An 11,136-nucleotide genomic window follows, 5' to 3' on the forward strand; every position below is an offset into this window, starting at 1 on the left:
AGTACCGTCTATTAGTAGCATTCATACCACTGACCCAGCTTTCTTTTTATTACAGTGGGGGCTTTTGTTGCCGGCCTTCCCTTCAGCACTGTAGCCAAACAACACAGCTGGGACATGGCGTTCTGGGTCGCCGAGGTCTTAATGGCTGCCACAACCGTTTTGTTCTTCCTGGTTCGAAACATGCGCACCAAAATGGGAAGAAGAGAGAAAACGGAATAAAGTACACTCTTAATGTTGTTACTCACGGTCACGGTGCTGCGTACATCATAAAGCACATAAACGCCACATAAAATCTCCTAGTGCACATTGAACTCAGGGTTGATTTAATTGCGTAGAATGTGAAACCTAGAATTTGACCCCCTGTTGATTTTGTAAGTCCCCCCCCATACAATAATATTTATTTACATACAGAAAATACAAATACATATATAATTGATGATGATTACAATGGCTAAATGAAAATGTAACATGGCAGACGTTACTTTCTTTATTGAATTTACAGTACTAGTGTTTGTCACCTTCTTTACCAAAATGTTGACAAGGTGGCTTGCATTGTAGTACTAAGACCCAATCACTGAAGTGTTGGATTTTTTGTTTAGACGCATGATTGGTGGAATGATAGGCCTTAAAATACAGTGTTTTAGAATACAATTTATGAAAATTGAGTGCAGGAAAAATTGTTGCTTCAAAACCCAAGACCCACTTCTATGAAGGTTAATGTGTGTCTTAAGTACCAAAGCTTCTTTTTACACTGAATTTTTTCGCGTTTTAATTTAGGGAACTGAATATCAAAACACTGCATTTTAACAACTGAATGTTTAAACACATGCATTTGCTTACAATTTTTTATTCTGTAAAGTTGTCAGCATAATTTAATGTTAATTTATGGAGGTTCATTTGTGTCTTTATTACAAAACCTTTTTCTGACACTGAATTTATAAAACAAAATGTTTTGCATTTGAATTTTGTGAACTGATTTTTTTTTTTTTTTTTTTTTACATCAAATGATGCTGACAATTTCACTGAAGAAAAATTTGAGAGAAAAATTAGGTTTCAATATTAAGTTTGGAAAAATTCAGTGCAGAAATATTTACCGCTTCAAAACTCAAGACTCACTTCCGGTAAATCAAGACTGAAGCGATCGAGCTTGCCTTAGAACTAGCCAATAAGGTGTCACATTTGAAGTCACATGACACAGATTGAATATTTCTGAGCGGAAATTTTACACACTGAATTTTAAAGCACAAATTTTGCTCACAAATTAGAATCAATGAAATTGTCAGCAGAATTTGACTTAAAAAATCAGTGTACAGGATCCAAACACAAACAAATTCAGTTGCTAAAGTCAGTGTGCATTGTTTTGCCAAAAATGAACTGCTAAAAATGAATCGTAAAGAAACTGAGGTGCCAAAGTCATGACTGTTTGATCCCAATGCAAAAACATAGTTTGGTGCAATGTACTTTTCAACATGTTCTTACTTCCTGTTCAACCACACAGGCACACAATATTTGTGAAGTGAATTATATTTATATAGCGCTTTTTCTCTAGTGACTCAAAGTGCTTTACATAGTGAAACCCAATATCTAAGTTACATTCAAACCAGTGTGGGTGGCACTGGGAGCAGGTCGGTAAAGTGTCTTGCCCAAGGACACAACGACAGTGATGGCGGTAGCGGGAATTGAACCTGCAACCCTCGAGTTGCTGGCACGGCCACTCTACCAACCGAGCTAAACCGCCCAATTTATTTTAATTCTTCCCCAATTAATCAATTCATGGTATTTTAAAAATACCATGAATAGATTAACGTGGATCCCGACTTAAACAAGTTGAAAAACGTATTCGATGTTACCATTTAGTGGTCAATTGTACGGAATATGTACTGTACTGTGGAATCTACTAATAAAAGTTTCAATCGATCAATCAGAGCTAAAAGGGTATGCCAAAAACAAAAAATACATTGGCAGCAGTTTAGCCTTATTTTCCTTATTGAATGTGTGCTGATGGGGTGTTTGTATTTTGGAATAGTTTTCTAAAATATATTTGCACATATTTGCTCCTTATGATGACAAACATGCTCATTGACATTAAGGCAATCATCACACACTATTGTTTGTTGGCTGTATGGATTCAGATTTTTAAAAACATTGTTTTTTGAGAGATTGACTGTCAATTCTGGCTATACTGTACTGTTGTATGTACTATTGTAATACTACTGCTGTAGGACAAAAAGGACATAATACCGGACATTTTTAAAACCTGTGACTTTTGTCAATTATTAATGGGAATCCACTCAGTGCCTATTTAGCATTGATTTAAGGTCATGTAAGATTTATGTTTTTGTCCCAATAAAAATATCAATACAAAGTGCTTTTAAAATTTCAATTGTGGATTTTTGTTTCCAAAAAAGGGCTATTGTCTTTTATTTGAAACTACCAATTGATACCAGTGCCTAGCTATTGTAGTTATGTGCTTATTCAAAATAATTACCTAAAATAGCACCAATTTTAAAAGACAATCTTATTGTTTCTTATCCACTACACACATTTCATCTCGTCTAGAAGTAGAAACGCCACTCAAACACAAGCAGAAATAGATGTATATTTCTCTGTCATTGTTCCACATTGACAGAGTATCCATCTTTAAAGACTTAAGATGTAATATTTGACAGTATCATAGACTTTTAGATTTTTCCGTTCTCAGTGTTTCCAAAAAGAAAAATGTACCTATTCATTCCGCCTAATTTATTTTTAGCATTCGTCTTTAAAAATAGATATCCCTCAGGTTTGGGGCCCCTGGTAGCCTTGCTAACTTCCTGTTAGCCTGGCTAGCATACAGTGCATCTTGAAAGTACTAAAGTGCTTCACTTTTTACACATTTTGGTATATTACAGCCTCATTCCAAAATTGAATAAATTCATTTTTGTCCTCAAAATTCTACGGACAATACTTCCCGGGTGCACTGTAGCTAATATCCTGTTCACTCTCCGTTAGCTTGATTATCTTTGTGTTTTTCTTCTTTTATTAGTATACATACAAACATAACATAATTAAGTGGTTTGCATGAACTAAAATCTGAATAACATCACAAAATTTGATGAATAAAAGACAGCACAAATAAACATTAGACATAGGGGAAAAATAAGCACGGTATTCTATTGTAGCTTGGCTCTAACTTCCTGGTAGTCTGGTTCATTTCCTGTTAGCCTGGCTAATTTCAGGTTTGTTCCATTAAACCGTGTTTGGAAAATTACTTTAAAAAAATAATTAAATAACTAACAGCCTTATACATAAGTGGTGACCATGTCGGAAAGTAGTTATTGTGTAACTTTTTTGAAAACGTTTCAGATTTCTGGCGTGTCGTTAAGAGATACGTCATGATTATATGATGTAACAGCTGTACGCGAGTTCCTTTAAACCAGGCGTGGCAAAATCTGGCCCACGAATGAATTATCTATGACCCCCGGGATGAAATTTGATTAGTATTAGAACCGACTCGCAGGCCACAGCCCCCTGCTGCTGTTTTGCATGCCCCAATACTCCATAAGTGTTGGCGCTAGGAATTTTCAAAATTGGCCCTACGATGAGGTGGCGACTTGTCCAGGGTGTACCCCGCCTTCCGCCCGATTGTAGCTGAGAGAGGCGCCAGCGCCCCCCGCGACCCCAAAGGGGAATAAGCGGTAGAAAATGGATGGATGGATGGGTCCCATGTACCCCATCAAGTCATAAAAATTGGGTCCCACAGTAGATTTTTGAGGTCCCACTTTTTTGTAACAGTTTTGAAAACAAATGATAAATATATGCATTATCTGGTTATATTTCACATTCTATATTGTGTTTTGGAAAAAAGGTTGTCATAAACGTTACTTAATTCATTACAAGATTAGTACAAAAGAAAAACCATACATATGCATATGTGAATCTATTTGGTTATAAACATTCATTCACTTTCTTCTTTCCTTCATGGACTTTACCACTGCCGGTATTTTTTTCTATATTTTGTAATTGTATTCTTTTCAGAATGTGTTTGTTCTATTTTTTACCAAAGTAAGACCAAGAAAACAATCTGAAGTTGTCTTTGTTTTTTAGTTTTAGTGCCATGATTTTAATAGTCCAGGCCGCGTGTTCACAGATTTTCCTCCAAATGACCGCTGAGCTAAAATGAGTTTGACACACCTGCTTTAAAACGGTGGCGTCTTTTAGCTGTTAGCACAGGTAGAAAATGGATGGATGGATGGAAGGATGACTAGTCTTAGTTGACACCTTGACCACAAGCAATATGATAGTAATGCATTTGTTACGACGCCCATGAATTAGGTGACTATGTTGAGTTGTGACTTTCTGCCTTTTTTAATGTGTTGTTTCAAGTTTAGTGTCGGAAATCATTAGCAGTATTGAAGAGCATCTTCCTGTCTCTGACCCGCTCTTGTTTGATCAAGATTACAACCATGGTAACGCACCACATTTCAAATATAAATGAAAAAACATTTAAGGCTCTGTGGCCATCGTTCATCAACTTGTGAGAGGAATTATTGCCTGATTAAATTTACTTTTCTTTTAGTTGATATGTTTATTTGAAAAGGTTCCCCATTAGCTGATGCCATGGTAGTCAGCTAGTCTTACTAGGGTCCACACAAAACTTCACATATTACAAAACGGTTTAAAACATTGCAAAACACATTAAAAAAGTAGAACTAAAAGATTGTACATCAGTTCACAATATAATTCATCACTATCAACACACCTATTAAATACGATTGATAAAGGTTTCTATTGTGTCATTTAACATGAAAATTAACACAAGTACAAAATAAAACGTGAAAATAACGCAAATGAATTTGTCTATTAATGTGCTCTTTCATCCAGGTCATTGTCATCCCGGGCATTCAATCGATCGCAACTGGACTGTTTGTTTGACGTTTTGCCGCTCATCCAAGGAGGCTTCATCAGTTCATGCTCATAAACTTAGATTCATCAGATCTAGTCTTAGACTTAGATTAGTCAGATATAATCTTAGACTTAGATTAGTCAGATGTAGTCTGGCAGCTGGTGGCAAAACCCCAAATATTTATACTCCAAAACCAGGAGGGTGTGCCTGGGCAAAGATGGTTTTGCCCTATCGTAGTGAGAAAAACAACAGTTTTGATGCAAACGCGCGATTCTAACCGTCAAAGCCAACGACAGTCATTAAAGTGTAATTTCCCCTCGTTAGCATTGAGGTGTTATGTGGCAGAACGATCGCTGTAGATCGACTACTACCAGTCCAAAATATTAAGAATCATCCACGTTAGTATTCCATTCAGTTGTAAACAATTGGCATTCTGGTCACTTTCTGTTTCTAAGTCCTGTTATTTGTTGGAGGCTAAATTCCAGTCTTAGGAATGTTTGAAAGGACAGTGTTGTATGTGACACCACCTCCTCTGTTCAGGGATGGTTTTTCAACCTTGACATAGATGGTTTCCCTGACTCCTTTTTCGTACCATCCGTCCTCCCCGTCCAGAATCTGTACAGTTTTGTTCTCAAAGGAGTGCTGGTTCTCGCTGTGGTGCAGGTAGACAGCTGTGTCTTGGCCTAAAGAGTTTGCCCGTCTATGCCGAGCCATGTGGTTGTTTTGTTTTCCCAATATACAGTATGAAACAGTGCACTGGATAGCATACACCAGATTGTTTTTGAGGGTGTGAGGTGTCCGGTCCTAAGGATGCACCAGTCTGTCTCAGGGTGGTTCCTGGTTTGAAGTGTACTGAGATGTTGTGTTGGTTAAAATTATTCAGAGTTTTGCATTTAAACCTGATACACATCGAATGACAATATTTTTCCATCGGTCACCTTTTTCCTCCTCATCCAATCTGTTTTTGTTATTTCTGGAACTGGATGCACTTTTCACAAACGACCAGCTGGGATAACTACAGGTTTCGAGGGCCTCCCTCAAATGCCTATGCTCTTTCTCTTTGGCCTGTGGGCTGGTGGGAATATTATCAGCTCTGTATGGTAGGGTTCTGATAGTACCCAGTAACCATGTTGATATTTGGTAGTCAGAATAACATGATTGAAGTAATGCTGTAACTGAACATAAATATCAATCTCCATAACTTTCCTGAGGACAGGAAGAATACTTATAGGTCGACTATTTGGACCACAGAAAGGTAAGTTATTGTTTTTAAGAAGGGGAATGATTTTTCCCTCGTTCTGCAATTTAGGAAATACGCCACGTAGCAGACATCTATTATATATATGACATAATGGAGGAGAAATTTAATCAGCAGCGATGTTTAACACCTTCCTATCAAGATTGTCTGCATATTCAGTAAAAGCTTTCAGCAGTTCTTTAACATCACATCTACACAATTTAATTGAAATGTACAGCTTATACCAAGGGTCACCAACCTTTTTGAAACCAAGAGCTACTTCTTGGGTACTGATTAATGCGAAGGGCTACCAGTTTGATACACACTTAAATAAATTGCCAGAAATAGCCAATTTGCTAAATTTACCTTTAATATATGTATGTATACATATATATCTATATGTCTATATATATATATATATATATATATATATATATATATATATATATATATATATATATATATATATATATATATATATATATGAAATGGGTTTTTCTGTCTGTCATCCCGTCGTACATTTTTTTTCCTTTTACGGAAGGTTTTTCTTAGAGAATAAATTATGAAAAAAAACACTTAATTGAACGGTTTAAAAGAGGAGAAAACAGGAAAAAAAAAAAAATTTTATTTTGAAACATAGTTTATCTTCAATTTCGACTCTTTAAAATTCAAAATTCACCCGAAAAAAAGCTGAGAAAAACTGGCTAATTCGAATCTTGTTGAAAAAATAAAAAAAATTATTTATGGAACATCATTAGTAATTTTTCCTGATTAAGATTCATTTTAGAATTTTAATGACATGTTTTAAATAGGTTAAATTCCAATCTGCACTTTGTTAGAATATATAACAAATTGGACCAAGCTATATTTCTAACAAAGAGAAATCATTATTTCTTCTACATTTTCCAGAACAAAATTTTAAAAGAAATTCAAAATACTTTGAAATAAGATTTAAATATGATTCTAAAGATTTTCTTGATTTGCAAGAATATTTTTTTTGAATTTTAATCATAAGTTTGAAGAAATATTTCACAAATATTCTTCGTCAAAAAAACAGAAGCTAAAAGGAAGAATTAAAAATAAAATATATTTTTTATTCTTTACAATAAAAACATATACATTTACTTGAACATTGATTTAAATTGTCAGGAAAGAAGAGGAAGGAATTTAAAAGGTAAAAAGGTATATGTGTTTAAAAATACTAAAATCGTTTTTAAGGTTTTATTTTTTTCTCTAAAATTGTCTTCCTGAAAGTTATAAGAAGCAAAGTAAAACAATAAATGAATTTATTTAAAAAAGTGAAGACCAAGTCTTTAAAATATTTACTTGGATTTTCACATTCTAATTTGAGTTTTGTCTCTCTTAGAATAAAAAATGTCGAGCAAAGCGAGACCAGCTTGCTAGTAAATAAATATAATTTAAAAAATACAGTTAGCTCACTGGTAAGTGCTGCTATTTGAGCTATTTTTAGAACAGGCCAGTGGGCGACACATCTGGTTCTTATGGGCACAGCGTTGGTGACCCCTGGCTTATAACATTCATTGGATCACAATGATTGTGATCTCTGACACATAGATTCTGCCTTAAATGGTTCACAATATTGATTAAAAAATTAAATAGTTAGCAATGTCCTGGAGCTTTGTATGAAAAATACCTTCAGATTCCACAAATATGGCACGTGCATTTTTCTTTCTTCACATTCAATGTAATCCAGAGTTTTATTTACCATCGTCGTGTTTAACACTATTTATTCTCTGCTGATAATAAAGTTTTTTCATCCTTTTATTTAATTTGGTTACTTGATTTCTTATTTTACAGTATTTTAATTTAGGATGAGTTAAAAGAGTTTGCATACTTTTAAGAGGGTTCCAAGCAACAGAATTTGTCTTTTTTTTTTTGCTCTGAAAGTACAAAACCAGGTAAGCTGCTTAAATATAATGTTAGCTTGGTAACTAATGCTGTTAACTTTAGCACTCTAACAGGGGAGCAGCTAGCATACTTTTAAAATGGCACCAAGTAACAAAATGATAAATATTAAATAAAATAATGTATACAATTAGCTAAAATTCGGATATAAAACGCGCTCACAGTAACATGCTAACATTCGCATGCTGGCGTCATGTCAACATTAGCATGCTAACAGGGGAACAGTTAGTATAAGTCTAAGATGCTGCCAAGTAACAAAATCGATGATTATTAGGTTAAAATACAAACCCCATTTCCATATGAGTTGGGAAATTGTGTTAGATGTAAATATAAATGGAATACAATAATTTGCAAATCCTTTTCAACCCATATTCAGTTGAATATGCTACAAAGACAACATATTTGATGTTCAAACTGATAAACATTTTTTTTTTTGCAAATCATCATTATTTAGAATTTGATGCCAGCAACACGTGACAAAGAAGTTGGGAAAGGTGGCAATAAATAGTGATAAAGTTGAGGAATGCTCATCAAACACTTATTTTGAACATCCCACAGGTGTGCAGGCTAATTAGGAATAGGTGGGTGCCATGATTGGGTATAAAAACAGCTTCCAAAAAAATGCTTGGCCTTTCACAAGAAAGGATGGGGCGAGGTACACCCCTTTGTCCACAACTGCGTGAGCAAATAGTCAAACAGTTTAAAAACAACGTTTCTCAAAGTGCAATTGCAAGAAATTTAGGGATTTCAACATCTACGGTCCATAATATAATCAAAAGGTTCAGAGAATCTGGAGAAATCACTCCACGTAAGCAGCATGGCTGGAAACCAACATTGAATGACCGTGACCTTCGATCCCTCAGACGGCACTGTATCAAAAACCGACATCAATCTCTAAAGGATATCACCACATGGGCTCAGGAACACTTCAGAAAACCACTGTCACAAAATACAGTTTCTCGCTACATCTGTAAGTGCAAATTAAAGCTCTACTATGCAAAGCGAAAGCCATTTATCATCAAGTGTGTGAATGTGAGTGTGAAAGTTGTCTGTCTATCTGTGTTGGCCCTGCGATGAGGTGGCGACTTGTCCTTGGGTGTACCCCGCCTTCCGCCCGAATTTAGCTGAGATAGGCGCCAGTGTCCCCCGCGACCCCATAAGCGGTAGAAAATGGATGGATCCAGAAACGCCGCCGGCTTCTCTAGGCCCGAGATCATCTAAGAAAGACTGATGCAAAGTGGAAAAGTGTTCTGTGGTCTGACGAGTCCACATTACAAATTGTTTTTGGAAATATTCGACATTGTGTCATCTGGACCGAAGGGAAAGCGAGCCATCCAGACCGTTATCGACGCAAAGTTAAAAAAACAGCATCTGATGGTATGGGGGTGCATTAGTGTCCAAGGCATGGGTAACTTACACATCTGTGAAGGCAACATTAATGCTGAAAGGTACATACAGGTTTTGGAACAACATATGCTGCCATCCAAGCACCGTCTTTTTAATGGACGCCCCTGCTTATTTCAGCAAGACAATGCTAAGCCACATTCAGCACGTGTTACAACAGCGTGGCTTCATAAAAAAAGAGTGCGGGTACTTTCCTTGGCCCGCCTGCAGTCCAGACCTGTCTCCCATCGAAAATGTGTGGCGCATTATGAAGCGTAAAATACGACAGTGGAGACCCCGGACTGTTGAACGACTGAAGCTCTACATAAAACAAAAATGGGAAAGAATTCCACTTTCAGAGCTTCAACAATTAGTTTCCTCAGTTCCTAAACGTTTATTGAGTGTTGTTAAAAGAAGAGGTGATGTAACACAGTGGTGAACATCTCCTTTCCCAACTACTTTAGCACGTTTTGCAGCCATGAAATTCTAAATTAATTATTATTTGCAAAAAAAAATGAAGTTTATGAGTTTGACCATCAAATATCTTGTCTTTGTAGTGCATTCAATTGAATATGGGTTGAAAAGGATTTGCAAATCATTGTATTCCGTTTATATTTACATCTAACACAATTTCCCCACTCATATGGAAACGGGGTTTTATATAAAACGTTGATGGTTTTTTTTAGAACGCCTTATAGGCAAAATAGAGCGACTCTTGCTTGCTCCATTGTTAACTGACTTTTGCTAGTGTCTATTTACAAGTTAGAATGCAACTAAAAGAAAGTAGTGTTCTTGACTTACATAAGGACTATAACTGATAGGCAAAATTCCTAAAAAGTGCACTTCCACTTCAATTTTAAATAAGAAAGTTGTGACTTTTTTTTTTTTTGCAGAACCTTATAACTATACTGTACCTCACCAGAGTTGATGGATATCTTGCTTTGAAATGGTAAGTCAACTTGACCAGCAGATATTTATGTATTTAATTTTGATAACCAAAAATGCATCATTGGAATATATTGTCGCACAGATAATACTAGACTTTATCAGATATACGCAGTAGGTATGCTCCAGAAAATTGATTCACATTCAAATCACGCTTGTTTTATCTATTCCGATGCCAAATCGATTTACAATAATTGAGAAACGATTAAAATAATAATAAAAAAATTCCCATATATCCATCCATCCATTTTCTACCGCTTATTCCCTTGTGGGGTCGCGGGGGCCGCTGGCGCCTATCTCAGCTTCAATCGGGCGGAAGGCGTGGTACACCCTGGACAAGTCGCCACCTCATCGCAGGGCCAACACAGATAGACAGACAACATTCACACTCACATTCACACACTAGGGCCAATTTAGTGTTGCCAATCAACCTATCCCGAGGTGCATGTCTTTGGAAGTGGGAGGAAGCCGGAGTACCCGGAGGGAACCCACGCATTCACGGGGAGAACATGCAAACTCCACACAGAAAGATCCCGAGCCTGGATTTGAACCCAGGACTGCAGGACCTTCGTATTGTGAGGCAGACGCACTAACCCCTCTGCCACCGTGAAGCCCAAATTCCCATATAATAAATATATATTTTTTAAATACATTTTGGGACAAAAAATATTGAACAACTATTGATACTGTTGCTACAATACATTTTAGTGTTCACTTTTTTACTGTTGTATTTATTAAGTGTTATTTGTACGTTTTCTCA

General features: G+C 36.1%; 1 protein-coding gene across 2 annotated transcripts in view; it reads left to right on the forward strand.

Moving 5' to 3' along the window:
- LOC133551425 (glucose-6-phosphate exchanger SLC37A4-like) overlaps positions 1 to 2,383 on the forward strand; it is a 32,944-nt gene extending 30,561 nt beyond the window's left edge. For both annotated transcript variants that reach the window (XM_061898100.1, XM_061898101.1), the window contains exon 10: positions 56 to 2,383. In XM_061898100.1, coding sequence (XP_061754084.1) covers positions 56 to 219 — 164 coding nt within the window. In that variant the 3' untranslated portion in view covers positions 220 to 2,383. The remainder of the gene's footprint in view (positions 1 to 55) is intronic.
- Positions 2,384 to 11,136: the final 8,753 nt, after the last annotated feature.

Source organism: Nerophis ophidion, linkage group LG04 (assembly GCF_033978795.1).
Source record: "Nerophis ophidion isolate RoL-2023_Sa linkage group LG04, RoL_Noph_v1.0, whole genome shotgun sequence".
Classification (NCBI taxonomy): Eukaryota; Metazoa; Chordata; class Actinopteri; order Syngnathiformes; family Syngnathidae; genus Nerophis; species Nerophis ophidion.